At 42.6% G+C, this 20,122-nt stretch overlaps 1 protein-coding gene across 4 annotated transcripts in view; it reads right to left on the bottom strand.

Annotated features, from left to right (window-relative positions):
* TRPM6 (transient receptor potential cation channel subfamily M member 6) overlaps positions 1-20,122 on the bottom strand; it is a 177,741-nt gene that overhangs the window by 49,391 nt on the left and 108,228 nt on the right. For all 4 annotated transcript variants that reach the window (XR_016236719.1, XM_089336738.1, XM_051846594.3 and 1 more), the window contains exons 17-24: positions 19,791-20,019; positions 19,104-19,256; positions 14,156-14,302; positions 12,059-12,187; positions 9,221-9,472; positions 6,861-7,035; positions 6,552-6,666; positions 937-1,130 (exon numbers count right to left, since the gene is read on the bottom strand). Coding sequence is in view for 3 of the 4 variants with exons in the window: in XM_089336738.1 (XP_089192864.1) it covers positions 937-1,130; positions 6,552-6,666; positions 6,861-7,035; positions 9,221-9,472; positions 12,059-12,187; positions 14,156-14,302; positions 19,104-19,256; positions 19,791-20,019 (1,394 nt within the window). In the remaining variant the exon portion in view is untranslated. The remainder of the gene's footprint in view (positions 1-936; positions 1,131-6,551; positions 6,667-6,860; positions 7,036-9,220; positions 9,473-12,058; positions 12,188-14,155; positions 14,303-19,103; positions 19,257-19,790; positions 20,020-20,122) is intronic.

Here is a 20,122-nt window from a genome sequence, read left to right as displayed (position 1 = left end):
CAGGAAGCTGAATTGGAAATGGAGCAGCCAAGATTCAAACCAGGCACTCCAATAGGGGTGCAGGTGTTCCAAGCAGCATCTCAACTGCTACACCAAACACTTAATCCTCAAGAGGTATTGTGGATTTAAGAATTGGGGTAAACAATTGAACATTTGTGAAACTTACTTCCTATATTTCTAGGAATTATCTAGAAATGGGCCTGGTACCAATAGTGGACATGTTTTACAGGAAATACAGAAGATCTATAAAACCACAACAAGCAATATTCTCTTTAAACAATTACTATGATAGTCACATCATACAGTCAAGATTTGACCAAAAGATCTGAACTAAGAAAATGTCAAAAATACGTAGACACTTAAAACACAACCACCAAAACAAAGTGAGAACCCATATTGCCATAATTCTGCACCCTGCACTAAAGGATTTGAAAATACAAAATCCATTTCATAATCACCTCCACGTTCAGTGGATTAGAGAACCAAAGAATCTGTGATTCTAGTTAGTAAATGAAGCAAAATCTTGCTGATGCATCACCTTAAACCTCAAGGCCTTCTCTAACCCCTTTCTATTTGAATTCCATTTCCACTCTCGGGAAATGAGCCTGGGTCAGATGACTGCTCCCTAGAAGTTACTCTGATGAGTTTCCAAGTCAGCAGAGGAAACATGTGATACAAAGCCTTTCCACGTTCAAGCAGAAATTCCATTCCTACTGATTCTTTCAAAGTATCAGTTGATCTTGGCAAAAGGCACTATAACCTGATAATATGGTCAATGTGTTCGCTTAGACCCATGGCATCAGCCCGTAACTCTACTGTCTCACAGTCCCCCCCATCCCCGTGCCCTGAATTTAATCCACAATGCTGCAGAGTATCTTTGCTAGAATCTCCATTCTTGACTCTCCCCCTCTGACCTCACCAATAAAAAAAACTTACTTAATCCAACATCCCCCTCTTCTTGGTCATTGGGAGTGCGTTGACAGCAAAGATGACGGAGGAGGAGGCCCACGTAGCTCAGCAGGATGAAGGGAGGGGGCAGCCACAGCTTCTCATGATAGGTCATGATGTAGCGATAGCGATTGTACCTCCACAGTTTATTAGAAACGGATATCATTTCCACATAAACATTGCTGTACATTGTAGGAAGGGAGGGACAATGTTTAAGTATGGAATCCTAGAACACAACAGTGAGATTCTTTCTTTTCCACATTTTATGATTTGGTTCAACTGTTACCAACAGTGAGCCAAGAAAAACGACATACGCTTAATTTATGATTCTTCACCTCCAAAACAAAATATCAACCTTCTACAATGAAATGTGGTAGTCAGAATAATGAGCAAAAGGCAGGAATTACAGTCAGAGAGAGAAAAATGGGAATATTTTAAATGCAACAAACAGAATCTGCCCTCTGGAAAACTATCCTTCTTATACAAGAATCTACTTTTCATTCCATAGCTCAGCCTTCATGCTAAGCAAGTTTAAGTTTCCTCTGTCTCATCAGCTTTCTGAAGATATTCTCCTGACATCAAAGGTGAGAACTGGTATAAGAATAATTCTAGATAAAATACTCAAATTATACAGTATTCCCGAATAAGAGCAGACAGGGGAGAGGTATCAGTTTGCCCTTAAAAAAAAAAAAAAACTAATAAGCAGAGCTTCTATTAGAAATTATGTAACCTATGTAGATAAATTTTACAAAAAAAAACCTCTTATCAGTAGATCCTTCTGAATTTTTCTTTGAATTACATTTATACTAGGCAGATAGTATAGTAAATATTGATGTCATAGAACTTGTGATGGAAGCTATAGTAGGTGGTTCAGTTACTGTAAAACAGCATCTCATCCTTGGCTACTTGACTTTAAGTATGTACCATACTATGGAAGAACAGCATCATGGAATGTTCATCTTGACATTTGCCTCTCCAAACAAAATTGGATTTCCACAGAGAAAAATAGCAAAGTAAAACTTGCATAGGGAAGCCAAATTCAGCAAATAAAAATAGAGGCACTCTAAATATGAGCAATGACAAAGACAAGGAAGTAGAACTATCCTGGAGATATCCAGCCTAGGAGAAGGAGGAGGAAGTTCACAGAATCCACAGAGGAAACACCAGGAATACAGGCAAGTGAGGCAGAACAGTAGTTCTCAAAGAGCACACACTGAGGAGCCAGAGTTGTGACGCAGGTTAAGCCACTGCCTGAGATGCAGACATCCCACATGAGCATCAGTTTGAATCCTGGCTGCTGTACTTCTGACCCAGCTCCCTGCTAAGGCACCTAGGAAAGCGGTGGAAGATGGCCCAAGTCCTCAAGGCCTCCTGACATCCACATGGAAGACACTCATGAAGCTCCAGACTCCTGGCTTCCACCAGGGAGGTTGAAGCCATTTGGGGAGTGAACCAGCAGGTGCAAGATATTTCTCTCTCTCTCCCTCCTCCTCTCTCTCTCTTCCTCTCTCTCTCTCCCCCTCTCTTGGTAACTCTGTCTTTAAAATAAATAAATCTTCAAAAAAAAAAAAAAAGAGTCATCACTGGAGCAGCAGCAGTCACAAGAACAGGAAAGAAATGCAAATTCTGGGGCCCTATCCCAGATCTGCTGAAGGAGAAACTCTGGGACTGACTTTATGGCACCAAATCCAGGTGATTTCTCAAAAACAAGTGTGACTCCTTCCAGGTGCTTTACTCAAATGTGACTGCAGCCTTCCACCAGCAGGTGGCGACTTTCACGGTGTATTTCAGGTTCTGTTCAAGTTTCGGTCTAAAGAGTTCTGCCACTAAGGGGCCTCCAGGATAAGCAGTCAAGCCTGGGGTCCGCAGACTGTGTTGTCCTCAGAAGTTCATCTCTAATGTAAAAAGTGGGTCTGGGCAGGGATTCCTCATCCTTTTGACATGATATTTTTTAAACTTTTATTTATTTTTTATTTGAAAGGCAGAAAGAAAGAGTCTCCCAATCACTTTTTCACTCCCAAAATGCCTGCAACAGCCAGAGCGAGGCTAGGATGAATCCAGAAGCTGGGAACTCAATCTAGTTCTCCCATACAGGTGGCAGGACCCTAACCACTTGAGTAGGCTGTCTTCTAATGCCTTCCCAGGAACAATAGCAGGAAGCTAGACCAGAAGCAGAGCAGCCAGGGTGCAGACCTATGCTCCAGTATGGGATGCCAGCATTGCAAATGGTGGCTTAAACTCCTGTGCCACAAGGCTGACCACCTGACATTTTTTTTTTTAAGATTTATTTACTTTATTTGAAAGAGTTACACAGAGAGAGCAGCAGAGGCAGAGAGAGAGAGAGAGAGAGAGGTCTTCCATCCAATGGTTCACTCCCCAATTAGCCGCAACGGCCAGAGCTGTGCTGATCTGAAACCAGGAGCCAGGAGCTTCTTCCAGGTCTCCCACATGGGTGCAGGGGCCCAAGGACTTGTGCCATCTTCTACTGCTTTCCCAGGCCTTAGCAGAGAGGTGGATTGGAAGTGGAGCAGCAGGGTCTCGAACCGGAGCCCATATGGGATGCCGACGCTTCAGGCCAGGGTGTTAACCTGCTAAGCCACAATGCCGGCACCCAGTTGACATTTTTGACAAACAAAAAGTTTCATACCATCTCAATATTATTTGAAATATCAAAAATAAAATAACTATAAGTAAATACCAACAAAAGAAATAAGTTCCCAAAATGATAGAGCTGAGAGAGATGATAGCTATCAGACAATCTCACAACCAAGAAAATATGTCCCTACCAAGTATAAGCAACAACACAACAACAGTCATTTTGGGAAGACATTCTGATTTATTTTGCCTACCACCAGCCTCCATATTCTGTACTTTGTTTACTTAGATTCCATATGTTTATTTTTTCTTTCCTTTATATTTTTACGTTTTAACTTTATTTATTTGAGAGGCATTTACAGAGAGAGAGAGAGAGATCTTCCATCTGCTGGTTCATTCCCCAGATGGGCTGATCTGAAACCAGGATCCAGGAGCTTCTTCCAGGTCTCCCATGTGAGTGAAAGGGCCCAAGGACTTGGGCCATCTTCCACTGCTTTCCCAGGGCATTAGCAGGGAGCCGGATTGGAAGTGGAGCAGCTGAGACTTGAACTGGAGCCCATATGAGATGCCGGCACTGTAGGCAGAGGCTTAAGCTACTATGCCAAAGTGAAGGCCTCCCTCTTCTTGTTTTTCCTCAGTGATACAATTGATGATACAAATACCTACCACAGTGCCTGCCATATAACAGGTGTTCAGAAAACAACAGTTTATTCCCACTGCTTCACTTTCTTTTTCTATCTATTAAACAAACTTGTGCTAGTCCCTCTTCTCAGTGTCTGGGATCAATTTATGAGCAAAAAATATAAAACACTTGTCCTTGTAAAGCTGCTATTTCAGTAAAGGAGTTAGATAACAGAAAAACATAAAGCATATGTTATAAAATATATTTGCATCTATAATATAAGTGGGTATAAGGAAAGAAGAGTAAGAGACACCAGGTGTGCTAAGGAGATGGCAGAGGAGAGGGAGCTGAACTTTTAACTAAAATGTTTAAGTAGGCTAATTAAAAAGAAGCAAAAACTGGAAGGGGTGATATCTGAGGAAAAGGATTCCAGGCAAAAGGAACAGAAAGTGCAAATGTTGTTTCTTGGGAGGTCAGTATGGTTAGAGAGGAATGGTTAGAGGAAGAAGAATATGATGTGTAAGTTAAGAGTTAATGGGCGGCCAGTGCCGCAGCTCACTAGGCTAATCCTCCGCCTTGCGGCGCCAGCACACCGGGTTCTAGTCCCGGTCGGGGCTCCGGATTCTGTCCCAGTTGCTCCTCTTCCAGGCCAGCTCTCTGCTGTGGCCCCGGGAAGGCAGTGGAGGATGGCCCAAGTGCTTGGGCCCTGCACCCCATGGGAGACCAGGAGAAGCACCTGGCTCTTGCCATCAGATCAGCGCGGTGCGCCGGCCGCAGCGCACTGGCCGCGGCGGCCATTGGAGGGTGAACCAATGGCAAAGGAAGACCTTTCTCTCTGTCTCTCTCTCTCACTGTCCACTCTGCCTGTCAAAAAAAAAGAGTTAATGGGAAAGTCAAATCACAAGATGCCATATAAGTCACGTAGGAACTTTAATTGTTTCCTAAAGGAAAATCAAGAGCTACTGAGGGTTTGGAGCAGAGGAGTGACATCATCTGATTTATATTTGTAAAAGGCCATGTGGGCTACTGTGTTGAGAGCAGAAGAATATATGGGTCAAAGACAGAAACAGGGAAAGAAATTAGGAGGCTCTATGGTAACAATCGGGTAGTGAAATCAGGTTGAATTGATTATCTATTTAAACACTGAGTCAACAGGAGTTCCTGACGGTCACAGAGACACAAGAGGAATTAAGAATGATTCCAAGGTGTTTTTGTCTGAACAAGTGAAAAGGTAAAGCTTCAATAGAAACTCATGTTCTCCTCCAGAGATTTGGGAAAGACTACAAGTATGTTGAGAAATAAGAGAGATATAGCCTAGAGTGTGGACATTTTAAAATTTAGAAATCAGTTGGGAAATAGCACATTAAGCTGTTGTTTGGGAAACTTGTATCCATACCAGAGTACTGCTTCAAGTCCCAGCTACTCTGCTTATGATCCATTCCCTTGTAATAAGCCTGGAAGCAGCAGATGACGGCTGAAGAACCTGCCTCTGCTAGCCATGTGGAAGACCCAGATGGAGTTCCCGGTTCCTAGCTTGAGACTGGCCCAGCCCCAGTTGTTGTGGCCATTTAAGGAGTGAACCTGATGACTAAAGATCTTTTTTTCTCCATCTCCCTGCCTCTGACTCTGCATTTAAAATAAATCAATAAATCTTGGGAAAGGAGGGCAGAAAGGTGGTAAGGGAGGGAGTGAGAGGGAGGGAAGGAAACTGGTTCCACTTCTGACTAGTGTAGGAGGGCAGTTGGATCCACATGACTAGAGTTTAAGAAAGAGCTGGGAGGCCGGTGCCGCGGCTCACCAGGCTAATCCTCCGCCTGAAGCGCCAGCACTCCAGGTTCTAGTCCTGGTCGGGGCGCCGGATTCTGTCCCAGTTGCTCCTCTTCCAGGCCAGCTCTCTGCTGTGGCCCCAGAGTGCAGTGGAGGATGGCCCAAGTGCTTGGGCCCTGTACCTGCATGGGAGACCCAGAGGAGGCACCTGGCTCCTGGCTTCTGCCATTTGGGGGGTGAACCAACGGAAGGAAGACCTTTCTCTCTATTTCTCTCTCTGTCACTAACTCTTCCTGTCAAAAAAAAAAAAAAGAACCCTTTGGGCAACTTTCAACTCCATCAATATTATTCCTTCATGACTCTAACTTACCGTTTAACAGCCACTCACGATCTCCTTTCATATTGCTTCTATTATACTTTCTACTTATTATTTTATGGCTTCCAACATTGCTTCCTTCCTACCAGTAGCTGCATGCCCATATTTTAAAACCATAGTAATAAAACATGGAACACAATCAAAGGATATTTTCTTCAAAATACATGTGAATCCATTCAACATACTTGTTCCTGTTTTTTTTTTATTTCAATAAAATCATGATATTTAATTAAAATAACTTACTTGCAGAAAGAAATCAACAGGTTCACCATGATGATGTATTGCACAAAGAGGTAGACAGCTTGCAGGAATGGGGTAAGAAAAGAACCAGGAGGGCAGGATGGTGTGCTTTCACAAACTACAAAAAGAAAGGACGAGAATGAGACATAAGATGAACCATGGTCCCATGACCCTACACAAGCGTTTGACACATCCACTTTGTAGAAAACACAGATTTTATACAGTAAGATTCAGATGATTCTTTTTGACTTTTCTTTCATTTGATACCTATAAAGATTTGGTATCTGCATGATGGAAAAATCCCATACACACCGTCAATTTCTGAGGCATAGACTTCTCCATACATCATCCAGTATGGCTCAAATACTATATCTCGAGCTAGGCTCCATGATGGAGGCTCCTTCGGAGAAAGGATAGCCTTGCGTGCCACTCCAAAGCTCAGTAGAACTATGGCCATTATGATCACGATGTAGAACATGTTTGCTGTCTGCAACATAACATAGCACAACCAGAATTTTACTACAGATTTGGAATTTAAATCAAATCAAATACCAGCAACTATCATAATTATGCCTGCCAATAATAAGACCAGTTGGTCATTGTCTAAAATGCTTTAGTCCACGAATAACTGGCTTTTTTTTGGCTAACCTATTTTGTCTTCTCTGCACAGTATGTGCTTCAAGTCACAGTAGTCCTTAGAACAACAAATGAGCTGAAAGTATGGAAACTGTGCTGCTTTCTTTAATCAGTAATAGAATGGGAATAGCTTTTAATTTGCTAATATCCAGGGGCCGGAGCTGTGGTGTAGCAGGTAAAGTCACCGCCTATAGTGCTGACATCCCATATGGGCACTGGTTCTAGTCCTGGCTGCTGCTCTTCCGATCCAGCTCTCTGCTGTGGCCTGGAAAAGCAGTAGCAGATGGCCCAAATGGGAGGCCCAGAAGAAGCTCCTGGCTTCTGGCTTTGGATCGGCACAACTCCAGCTGTTGCAGCCAATTGGAGAGTGAACCATCGGATAGAAGACCTCGCGCTCTCTCTCTCTCTCTCTCTCTCTCTGTCTGCCTCTCCTCCTCTCTCTGTGTAACTCTGACTTTCAAATAAATACATAAATCTTTTAAAAATTGCTAATATCCAACTTCTTAGTAATTGAACCATAGATAAGGTTAGGAAAAGGGAAAAAAAAGGTATAGACAAATTAGTCAAATGAATCCTTATTCCCAGGATTATCTTTATGAATTGATTAAAACCTGAGAAACTGATAGGACTACTTCATTTCACCTACTAAATATGCATCAACTTAACCCATTTTTTCACTGTGGCAGAGACTTCATCAAACTCCTCATAAGTATTCCATGAGGTTATCCACATTCCTTAGCCTCGCCTGCATTAAGCTTCGGCCAATGGGCTCTGGGATGATAGTGACTTGGGTCACTTCCTGTCCAGAGCTGATAAAAGTCATCAGATGTTCCCTATCCCTTTCTTTCCTGTCATAAGAGACCTTAGAAGCCACATGTTAATGCGGGTATGCCATAAAATGGAAGGATTCTGGATCCCAGAGTCTGTATAGAGGGCAGGCCCAGGTGCACTCATCAAACCTTGCATTAGACAGACACAGCCTTGTGCTTAGACACTGAGTCATACAGCTTACCTCAGCAGGGCCTATCTACTAAGTACGTACCAATGTCACAAGGCCAGATCAAACATTTCTGGTCTATGAGAAGAGTGTCAAGTAAGGGGAAAAAATCTGTCTGGAGTCCTGGGTGGTCCTTTTCTGTCCTCTGCCCTTGATTGGACACTCATCTCCAATCTCCAGTTCTTGCCCCTTCCCTACCAGCGAATATTTTAGAAGAAAAAACCAAAGACAGCCTCTCAATACTGTGCTTCCTAAAGGATAAGTCTCAGCTCCTTGTGAAAAGGCAGATGGAACAAGCTTACAGGACAGGCTGGAGCCAGGCAGTTCATGTTTGAATCCCGGCTCCCCACACATGCCCTAGAGCAATTTCCCTAAGCTCTGTTTCCTGGATGTAAAATATGGATAATAACACAACCTATCTCATAGAGCGTTATGAAGATTAAATGTTAATATATTAAAGTATGTAGAACAGTGTGGCACATAGTAAGCACTATGGGGTGATTCAAAATGTTCATAGGAAAAAATAAGTTTATTTTGGTGCAAAAATGCGAAAAACATGTATAGTTTTTTTACAATATGCATTTTCAAGAATTTCTAAGGCTCCTCATATATATGATTTTTATTTTTGACACCAAAATACATTTTCATTCATAAATTTAATTAATAAATTTTAGTTCAATTTTCCAAGAACATTTTGAAGTACCCTCATATTTAACTGTTGTAGGATAGTGACAATAAGTTGATATTTTAGCAGAAAACATCATTGGTGGTAGCCTCACATAAGCCTGGCCCTTGATAGTTACCATGCTTACAAACAAATCTGACTCAATCCCATGCCACTGACCCTGCCAAAAGAGTAAGCTGAGTATACTCACACCCACTATGCTATCAAAGGAAATTTGTTAAATACAAGTTTGTTTATTCAGAAAGCAGTGATGAAATTATCTTGCCATCTGTGCTTCTATGAATAATTCCAAAATTAACTATCAAAAGTGAACCATGAAGTTAGGCAGAATCATTAATTCCAGACTGCACTCACCATTTTCGCAATCATGGTCACATATGGACCTGCATGTTGATTCACAGCAAAGAAGTCCAGGAGCTGTGTGTACCAAAATATGGTGTCGATGCAGTATATCAGTCTTCCTGCTGTGCGAAAAGGAGGCTCACCCCACCGAAGACCAAAACCAACTAAAAACAGGCAAATAGCCACAGATTCCATTAGATTCCAGTAATCACTAATCCATACCTTCACCTTTTGAGTGAATTTAACAGGTTCTGAAATATAGATCTAACAGAAAAAAAGAAAGAGGAAAACTTAAAGTATGGGATACAATTTAATAATCCTATCAATATCATCTTGAATACATCAACCACTTACATAAAGATTGATCTGAGTCCTGCCAAAACTTATATAACATGAGGTTTTTAGAAACTTAAGTTGTCCTTGGTAAAGAATTAAAGAAGCTTATGGGCTGGCGCCGCGGCTCACTAGGCTAATCCTCCACCTTGCGGCACCGGCACACCGGGTTCTAGTCCCGGTTGGGGCGCTGGATTCTGTCCCGGTTGCCCCTCTTCCAGGCCAGCTCTCTGCTGTGGCCAGGGAGTGCAGTGGAGGATGGCCCAGGTGCTTAGGCCCTGCACCCCATGGGAGACCAGGAGAAACACCTGGCTCCTGCCTTCGGATCAGTGCAGTGCGCCGGCCGCAGCGCGCCAGCCATGGCAGCCATTGGAGGGTGAACCAACGGCAAAAGGAAGACCTTTCTCTCTCTCTCTCTCTCTCACTGTCCACTCTGCCTATCAAAAAAAAAAAAAAAAAGGAAGGAAGGAAATTCAATACTATAGTAGATCTGCCTAGCAACAGTTTCATCTCATGAGGCATAGTGGAATGCTAAGAACACGGGATTGAAAGCAAGGGATCCTGGAATCTAGTACTACTAGTATTTAGTGTGTTACTGACAAACTACTGAAAATGTGATACAGAACTTACTATTATAAGAAATTCCTGGGGCTGGTGTTACGATATGGCGGGTAAAGCCTCCGCCTGCAATGCCAGCATCCCATATGGGCTCTGGTTTGAAACCCGGCTGCTCCACTTCTGATCCAGCTCCCTGCTGATGTGCCTGGGAAAGCAGTGGAAGATGGGCCGACATGCTTGTGCTCTTGCACATACGTGGGAGACCCAGAAGAAACTCCAAGCTCCAGCCTGGCCCAGTCCTGGCCATTGCAGCCATTTGGGGAATGAACCAGTAGATGGAAAACCTCTCTCTCTCTCTCTCTCTTTCTTTCTGTGTGTGTGTAAAATTCTGCCTTTCAAATAAATTAAAAATAAATCTTCTAAAGATATGTATGTAGGAAATTGCCCCTGAAATACTATATCAGACAACCTGAAATGTAAAATAGTAAATCTAGTTTTGTTAAGGCATTTTAAAAAAGGTAGAATTGACATTTCTCACCTGAATTTTCTTTTTTTAAAGATTTATTTATTCATACATTCACTCATTTTGAAAGAGAATACAGAGAGAGGAGGAGAAAAAAAGAGAGGAGACAGAAAGGTCTTCCATTTGCTGGTCCACTCCCCAAGTGGCCACAACAGGCAGGGTTGGTCCAGATTGAAGCCAGGAGTCTTGATATCCATCCAGGTCTCCCACATGGGTGTGGGGGCCCAAGCACTTGGGCCATCTTCCACTGCTTTCCCAGGCTCATTAGCAGGGAGCTGGAGCAGAAAAAGACCATTCCGGACTCAAACTGGCTCTCTGATATTGGATGCTGGCATCGCAAGCAGCAGCTTAGTCCGCTGCACCGTGCCACTGGCCCCTTGAATTATCTTCTATAATCTATAAACTCCACATAGTTACTAGAGGCAATTCAGATATAATTAGTAAGAATACATTTACCTGGTACATAATGTTGATCATTTCTAGCACATAATAAAGGTAAATAAATGCATAGACATAGAGACACAAACACATTAATATCTAAAACAATCCAAGTCCAAATTATCTGTGATTGCAATTATAACTGCATAAAAATTTTAATTCTTTTCTTTAAGTGACTCATTGAAAACTGGAAATGAAAACATTGTTTTGTTTTTTTTCTTGGGCTACTTTCCCCACAGGGACTTTCAGCTTCAATTTTCACACATGTTTAGTAGTATCTTTTTTTTTTCTTTTAAGATTTATTTGTTTGAAAGGCAGAGTAATAGAGGAAGCAAGGTAGAGACAAGAGAGAGAGAGGTATCTTCCATCTGCTGGTTCGCTCCCTGCATAGCTGTAACAACTATAAAAGTCTCCCATGTGGGCAGAAGCATCTTTGGCAGGGGCCCAGGCACTTGGGTTGTCTTCCACTGTCTTCCCAGGCACATTAACAAGGAGCTGGAAGCAGAGCAGCCAGGACTCAAACCATCACTCTGATGCCCGTGTTCTACGTATCAGCTTAACCCCAGCATAGCTTTCAAAAGCTATAAATATATCCTTTACATATTGCACAACTTCAGACATTAGCATGCAGCAATTTGAGATGAAACTAAGTAATGCTAAACTATAAAAATCAACCCCACCAAATAATAAATAAACAAATAAAACTTCTGGGAAATTAAATAGATGGAAATTTTAATAACAATTAGATGACATCACCTATCATTCTACAACTGATAAACATGCCAAGATATCTGCTTCAAAGCTAACTGCTTCCAAAGTCCAGCAACCAGCCAAAAGTATTTGACAAGGACAAGGAGTTGAAATCTGGAACTTTCCTCCAAATAACCTCTGGCATGCAAGTCAGGATCAGCATTTCTGTCTCCCCGACCCTAATCTTGACAGACAAGAACACTTTTAAGGAAGGTCTGCAGAAGACATAGCTGGAGGAGGCAACTCACCTCCCTGGCTTTCTCTAACGCACTGGTGATGATGTAAATGATAACAAGCCACTCTTGCACGCTGGGCTGGGGCTGCATCTCCACCAACACCGTGTAAGTGAACAGCATGAGGAACGCCAAATACGCCATCTGTGAGGGGACACACATTCCCTGGGCGTGAGTGAGGGTAATTCTGGAGAACGCCAAGCAGGTGCAAACAGCCAAACCACAGGCATGAATTTCATTCAACCTGATAACAAGCAGCTCTAACTGGCATGGAAGCATACAAACCAATGGATTTTTAGTAAAGGATTTGGTGGCAGGAATGAAAATCAGTGTTCTGAGATGCATGGAGAAGAAGGTTATCTTGTTGGTTCCTGGCCAGAATTTGTACATTTCAACAAGGACACTATCAGGGTAACAACAAGTGAAGGAAAAAAAATGAAGCACCATCCCCCATTTGTTTACATGGAAAATGTGGGCACCTAGGAAGCTGCTGTTAGTGGAAAAATGGAATTTAAAAATAAGCTTATTTTGGTGCAAAAATATTTAAATCTATGCATAGTTTTTTTCTAATATATATTTTCATGAACTTTTTGAAGATCCCTTTTTTAGGTGAATTTCAAAAATTTGGGGGCCAAAATAAACATACTCTTGAAATCATTTTCTATAAACCTTTTGAGGGCCACCCCCATTCACTGCTAGGTAAAATTAAGCTGCACTAAAACACTACATATTGATGATATTGCTCCTGACTCTCATTTCTTTCTAATTCTTTAACATTTGATCTAAAAATGTTTACACTTTGCTTTTACGCACTAACATTTATAACAAAATACTGCCTCAGTAAATCACATACCAAAGTCTAGCAATGTGACGGCCAACACTAATGTGCCTGAGCTCACTGTTGACACCAGCTGTTAGGGCAGCTTTGGCTTGATTGGTTCTGTGAGTTAATTTTGCTCTTGTCTCTAAAAGCTCCTAACCTAGAACTTGAATACTCCTTTTTCCAACAGTGTGTCTATGGTTAAAATTCTCTCAGAGCTCCTTCTGGGGTATCTTGAATATTCTGGTTGCATATTCCCAAAAGTGGTAAAACCTCATCATTTGGAGAGATCTGATTCTTGGAAACAGAGAGAGGTCATTCAGAGCTATATATTTATTCAACAAGTATACAAAATAAGTGTATGTTTAGCCAAGGAAATATTTTGATATATTACACATGTAGATAACAATCTTTTACAGTCACACTTCAAATGTTCTAGATACAGAATCTTGGCCATGAGCAATGTAAGCGTAGACAAGCACCAGAAAAATAAGTGGTACTAAATAAATGTGAAAAGCGCATAATACATTTAAATTTCAGTTCATACCTTCTCAGAATCTCTAGTATCCATAATAAATTTAGTATCTGTTCACACAACTAGGCTTCTAAAATCTCTATTATCTTCTATATAGTTATATGCATATGTTATTGGAGACAAAAAAACTAACACTCGCTCCCCCCCCCCCCCCCACAGGCAGAGAGGACAGTGAGAGAGACAGAGAGAAAGGTCTTCCTTTTTTCCATTGGTTCACCCCCAATGGCCGCTCCAGCGGGTGCACTGTGGCCGGCGCACCATGCTGATCCGAAGCCAGGAGCCAGGTGCTTCTCCTGGTCTCCCATGGGGTGCAGGGCCCAAGCACTTGGGCCATCCTCCACTGCACTCCCTGGCCACAGCAAAGAGCTGGACTGGAAGAGGGGCAACCGAGACAGAATCCGGTGCCCCGACCGGGACTAGAACCCGGGATGCCAGCGGAGGATTAGCCTAGTGAGCCGAGGCGCCGGCTAACACTTGCTTTTTCTGTCTGTAAAACACATTACTCCTACAAAATAAAGTTGATTTGACTGCTGGTTTTCTTGCCCAGAGATCCTCCCACTTTATCACTCAGTTCTACAAACACTGCTGTGCATTTCATTAGACTACAAACCTTCAAATGCTCAGTCTTGGCTTTGTCACCTTCTCACTACTTTTTTTTGCTATACTTCTACATTTTCCTCTGGCAAATCAACATATCATTATTGACATTAACTAGCAACCATCAATACTACTATGTATTTTGTTGAAAGAGACCAACCGTATAAAACCAAAACTTGACAATGGGAGCACAGTAGAATTCATAGAGTTTCCGGGTCCATGGAAGGCTTTTGGGCCCATTCTTTATATCAAAGTGCTGATTTTCATCCTGTTTTTCATCAGAGCCTTTTTCCAAGTCATGATTTTTCTGTGAAATACACAAGTAAATAATCATCTCTTTACAGCAGCTTAAATAAAATATTACAGGTTAGACATGCAAAGAATAAAATAAACAGAATATAAGAAATTAACTGGGCATCCTCCTGTTAAGAAAATCTTAGCTTTGAAGAAAGAAAAACTAAATATACAAGGGTACTCTTCAAAGTTCATGGAAAGGGATCAGCACTGGTGTAGCCAGTAAAGCTGCCACCTGTGGTGCTAACAGCCCATATGGATATCAGTCTCAGCCCGGAACCAGCTCCCTGCTAACATGACTGGGAAAGCAGTGGAAGATGGCCCAAGTCCTCGGGCCCCTGCACCCACATGGGAGACCTGGAAAAAGCTCCTGGCTCCTAGCTTTGATTTGCCAAGATCTGGCCATTGTAGCCATTTAAGGAGTGAACCAGCAGATGGAAGATCTATCTGTCTCTCCCTCTCTCTCTCTCTCTGTAACTCTGCCTTTCAAATAAGTAAATCTTTAAAAAAAAAGTTCATGGAAAATGGAATTAAAAGATGAGTTTATTTTGGTACAAAAATGTTTTGAAATCTATACACACAAGGGTTCCTCAGGAAGTTCAAGAGCAGTGGGTATTACGAAAAACACTGTATGTAGATTTCAACATCGCTTGCACCAAAATAAAATTATTTTTTAATTCTATTTTACAAAAACTTTGAAATATCACCATATTGTATAAATCTATCAATACATCTCAAGGATCTACAAAAACAGATGAATAGACCAATGGAACAGACTAGAAACACCAGAAATCAATCCAACCATCTACAACCAACTTATATTTGATCAAAGAGCTAAAACCATTCCCTGGAGCAAGGAGAGTCTATTCAACAAATGGTGCTGGGAAACTGGATGTCCACATGCGGAAGTATGAAGAAGACCCCTACCTTACACCTTACACAAAAATCCACTCAACATGGATTAAAGATCTAAATCTATGACCTGACACCATCAAATTATTAGAGAACATCAGAGAAACCCTGTAAGAAATAGGCACAGGCAAAGACTTATTTTACTTTTTAATTTATTGTATTTATTTGAAAGAGTTACAGAGAGAGCTAGAGACAGAGAGGGAAGTCTTCCATATGCTGGTTCACTCCCAGATGGCTGCAACAGCCAGAGCTGTGCCAATCTGAAGCCAGGAGCCAGGAGCTTCTTCCGGGTCTCCTACGTGGGTGCAGGGGTCCAAGGACTTCGGCCATCTTCAACTGCTATCCCAGGCCATGGCAGAGAGCTGGATGGGATGTGGAGCAGCCAGGACTAGAACCAGTGTCCATATGGGATGCGGGTGCCTCAGGCCAGGGCTTTAACCCACTGCGCCACAGCGCCAGCTCCCGCAAAGACTTCTTGGAAAAGACCCCAGAGGCACAGGCAGTCAAAGCCAAAAGTAACAACTGGGATTACATCAACTTGAGAAGTTTCTGTACTGCAAAAGTAACAGTCAGGAAAGTGAAGAAGCAACGGACAGAATGGGACAAAATACTTGCAAATTATGCAACTGATAAAGGATTAATAAACAGAATCTACGAAGAGATCAAGAAAACTCCATCACAACAAAACAAACAACCCACTTAAGAGATGGGCAAAGAACCTAAATAGACATTTTTCAAAAGAGGATATCCAAATGGCCAACAGACACATGAAAAAATGTTCAGGATCACTAATCATCAGGGAAATGCAAATCAAAACCACAATGAGGGCCGGCGCTGCGGCTCACTAGGCTAATCCTCCGCCTGTGGCGCCGGCACACCGGGTTCTAGTCCTGGTCGGGGCGCCGGATTCTGTCCCGGTTGCCCCTCTTCCAGGCCAGCTCTCTGCTGTGGCCAGGGAGTGCAGTGGAGGATGGCCCGAGTACTTGGGCCCTGCACCCCATGGGAGACCAGGATAAGTACCTGGCTCCTGCCATCGGATCAGCGCAGTGCACCGGCTGCAGCGCGCCAGCCGCGGCGGCCATTGGAAGGTGAACCAACGGCAAAGGAAGACCTTTCTCTCTGTCTCTCTCTCTCTCTCACTGTCCACTCTGCCTGTCAAAAACAAAAACAAAAACAAAAAAAATGAGGTTTCTTAATTAATTAATTAATGCAGTATTACTGGAGCCTCATATCTTATCTGGTGCATGTAAGATGGCCATTAAATAGTCATTGAATTAATAAATCAATATGTCCCAACCACCTGAGCTATAAGCAGAGACACTATATTACAACCAAAATGTCATTTTTTTAGGGAACTGAGAAAACTTTTATTTCTTATTTAAATGCCATTTAAGTAAGGATTTTTTTTTCTCTGAATCTCCCCTTTGAAAAAACTACTTAGTGCAATGTTCTAACTATTTACAATGCTTTATCCTTCTATAAGCCTGTGAGAGCCAAAAGTGAAATTATAGCTACTTGGCAAAGTTCTACTTGCTACCAACTATAAGAAACTGCTGGGGCTGGCACTGTGGCATAGCAGGTGAAGCTGCAGCCTGCACTGCCCACATCCTATATGGGCACCGATTCAAGTCTCAGCTGCTCCACTTCCAATCCAGCTCTCTGCTATGGCCTGGAAAAGCAGTAGAAGATGGCGCAAGTCCTTGGACCCCTGTACCTGCGTAGAAAGACCCAGAGGAAGCTCCTGGCTCCTGGCTTTGGATGGGCCCAGCTCTGGCCATTGCAGCCAAATGGGAAGTGAACTAGTGAATGGAAGACCTCTCTATCTCTCTGCCTCTCCTTCTCACTCTGTGTAATTCTTTCAAATAAATAAATAAATCTTAAAAAAAAAGAAACTGCTAACACATTTATATATTTGTTTATGTATAAATACAAATTTCTTCATAGTTCATGTGAACAAGAAAGCTGAACTTAATGTGAATAATTTAAGAAATATAAAGCCAAAAAGAATATCTCAGATAAAAGCAATACATTCTATTTCTAAACAGGTTAGATCAACATCACATTTCTTCTCGTACTTCAAAAAGTTGTGAAATGGCCTAATCTTAGCAAATGTACCATCCAGCCAGTACAGTCACAAATGTGGGAACTTGACTAACCCAGACTGGCAAACACTAACTTCTCACACATCCTACAGAGACTAAAGTGTACTTGTCCTCTTGGACTCTGAGAATACCAGATGGAACTGTCAGGCTTAGAAAAGAAAGGAAGGAAGCCGGCGCCACAGCTCACTAGGCTAATCCTCCACCTTGTGGCGCTGGCACACCGGGTTCTAGTCCCGGTCGGGGTGCCGGATTCTGTCCTGGTTGCCCCTCTTCCAGGCCAGCTCTCTGCTGTGGCCAGGGAGTGCAGTGGAGGATGGCCCAAGTGCTTGGGCCCTGCACCCCATGGGAGACCAGGATAAGTACCTGGCTCCTGCCTTCAGATCGGCACGGTGCGCCGGCCGCGGCGGCCATTGGAGGGTGAACCAACGGCAAAGGAAGACCTTTCTCTCTGTCTCTCTCTCTCACTGTCCACTCTGCCTATCAAAAAAAAAAAAAAAAAAAGGAAGGAAGGAAAGGAGGGAGGGAGGGAGCAAAAGAGAAGTGAAAGAGAAAGGGAGAGAAGGAGGAAGGGAAGGAGGAATACATAAATATCCCAATTAATGTGAAAGTCAAAATATTTAACAACTGATCTGGAAGATGTATTAACCAATCAGAATGAATGCTCAACCAATCACAACAGAAGCCAGTCATAAAAACTAATTATAGGGGCTGGGGCTATGGTGTAGTGGGGAAAGCTGCCACCTGCAGTGCAGGTAACCCATATGCACGCCGGTTCAAGTCCCGATTGCTCCACTTCCGATCTAAGTCTCTGCTATGACCTGGGAAAGCAGCAGAAGACAGCTCTAGTCCTTGGGCCCTTGCATCTGTGTAGGAGACTCGGAAGAAGCTCCAGGTTTCCAGCTCCCAGCCATTGTGAACGGAAGACCTCTCTCTCTCTCTGTCTCTCTAATAAATAACAAAATCTCTTATAAAAACCTAATTATAATTAATTAGTTTCTTTTACCAAATGTTTAAAATATTTTAGCAAATACCTCAACAATAAGGAAGCACATCACACAAAATGCTAGACAAGAATTCTTTGTTAAAGTATTAAGTATCAAAGATGTGTATGACACTTCATAGTAAATGGCTACTTTATAAGCAACTTGAGAAATGAAAAGCAAAGAATACATGTATTCACAGTATATTGGGCATTTTGCAGTGAAGAGGGATGGTAAAAGAGGAAGCTCAAGTTATCCATGAAAGAACTAGCACGAATCTAGAATTCAAGTGAAATTACCCATAGCCCCTGGGTGTAACAAGCAAAAAGATTTGAGCAGTGGTACAGGGAACCAAAACACAAATTCTCATGCGCATCTTTATAAACACACATTCTAAGGCTATGAGGTATTCTTCTTTGCTGTATTAAATACATAAGAAGTCTATTTATCCTATTAGTCACAAAGCAAAATGAAAATTCAGGCAGCTGTCAAGGATAAAACAGTCTTTGATTTGGCCTCTGAAGTAGAAATGAAATATTTGGCTTAATTATGTCTAGGAGTTAATTAGGTTTATCATACATGCTAATCTGCGCATCATATAATATGACTAACATCAGGGAGAAGAGAACTAAACTCTTGGCTGAAGAGTCGGAGGCATTTTAGAACAATGCCTAAACCCAGGAACCATGTGTCATCACTAGACTGAAACAGTGGCAACAGAAATTTTTAGCAGATTTCTATATAAGTAAACTTCATGTGTGTGTATATTTGTGTGCAGTCAATGCCATGGAAAGTCAATTCAGTGTAAGGTTCCACTAACCGGGCAAGCATTTTCTTTGGTGGTGCTGGGGTTCTGGTCACCATAGTACCACGTGAACTGGAAGTCCTGGGACTGTGGAACATGTGACATCTCAGCTTTGCTCTTAAATTCCAATGTCAAAATGGTGGGTGGCAAAAGAATACTTATGATGATCTGTGAAAGAAAACAAAGCATAGTGAGCAGTAAGGGTTAAACTCACACAAGGTGCACACACTGTCATTTTATTTCAATAACAAAATTAAAGCCGGTGCTATGGCTCACTTGGCTAATCCTCTGCCTGCGGTGCCGGAACCCCAGGTTCTAGTCCCAGTCAGGGTGCTAGTTCTGTCCCAGTTGCCCCTCTTCCAGTCCAGCTCTCTGCTGTGGCCCGGGAAGGCAGTGCAGGATGGCCCAGGTGCTTGGGCCCTGCACCCACATGGGAGACCAGGAGGAAGCACCTGGCTCCTGGCTTCGGATCGGCGCAGCACGCCGGCCATAGCAGCCATTTAGGGGGTGAACCAACAGAAAAAGGAAGACCTTTCTCTCTGTCTCTCACTCTCTCACTAACTCTGCTTGTCAAAAAAAAAAAAATTGAGGATTTAAGTGTTTATCAAACGTCAGACTCACCCCCAATTCAAAAAACAAGACTCAAGAGTATGGACCTTCACATTAAGTTAACATTAAACTCCAGAGGGCAATTCAGTTTACCTTTAACCAAGAGTTTTTCCTCATTTTCAGGCGCCCTGTCCACATGTCTGTCAGCAGCATCTGGGTACAAGAATGTGAAACGACAGGCTGCAGTCCCCCAGACACTGCCAGTTTCAAACAGGTGGAGTTGCTCCAGTTCTTGAGTTCACAGGTCAACAGCTTCATGGCCATTCGCTCATTCTGCTTGAATGCCTTCTCCAGCACATCCAGGGCAAGCTGGCTAAACTGTCTGTAATGACACAGCGGTGAGTGGGGGACACACACACACACACACACACACACACAAAAGCTGGATCACTGCACAGCAATCTCAGTTTGCAGACGTGATTTTA

Source organism: Oryctolagus cuniculus, chromosome 1 (assembly GCF_051225735.1).
Source record: "Oryctolagus cuniculus isolate XC-2025 breed Fujian yellow rabbit chromosome 1, ASM5122573v1, whole genome shotgun sequence".
Lineage (NCBI taxonomy): Eukaryota > Metazoa > Chordata > Mammalia > Lagomorpha > Leporidae > Oryctolagus > Oryctolagus cuniculus.
This window is presented reverse-complemented; position numbering and strand designations above follow the sequence as displayed.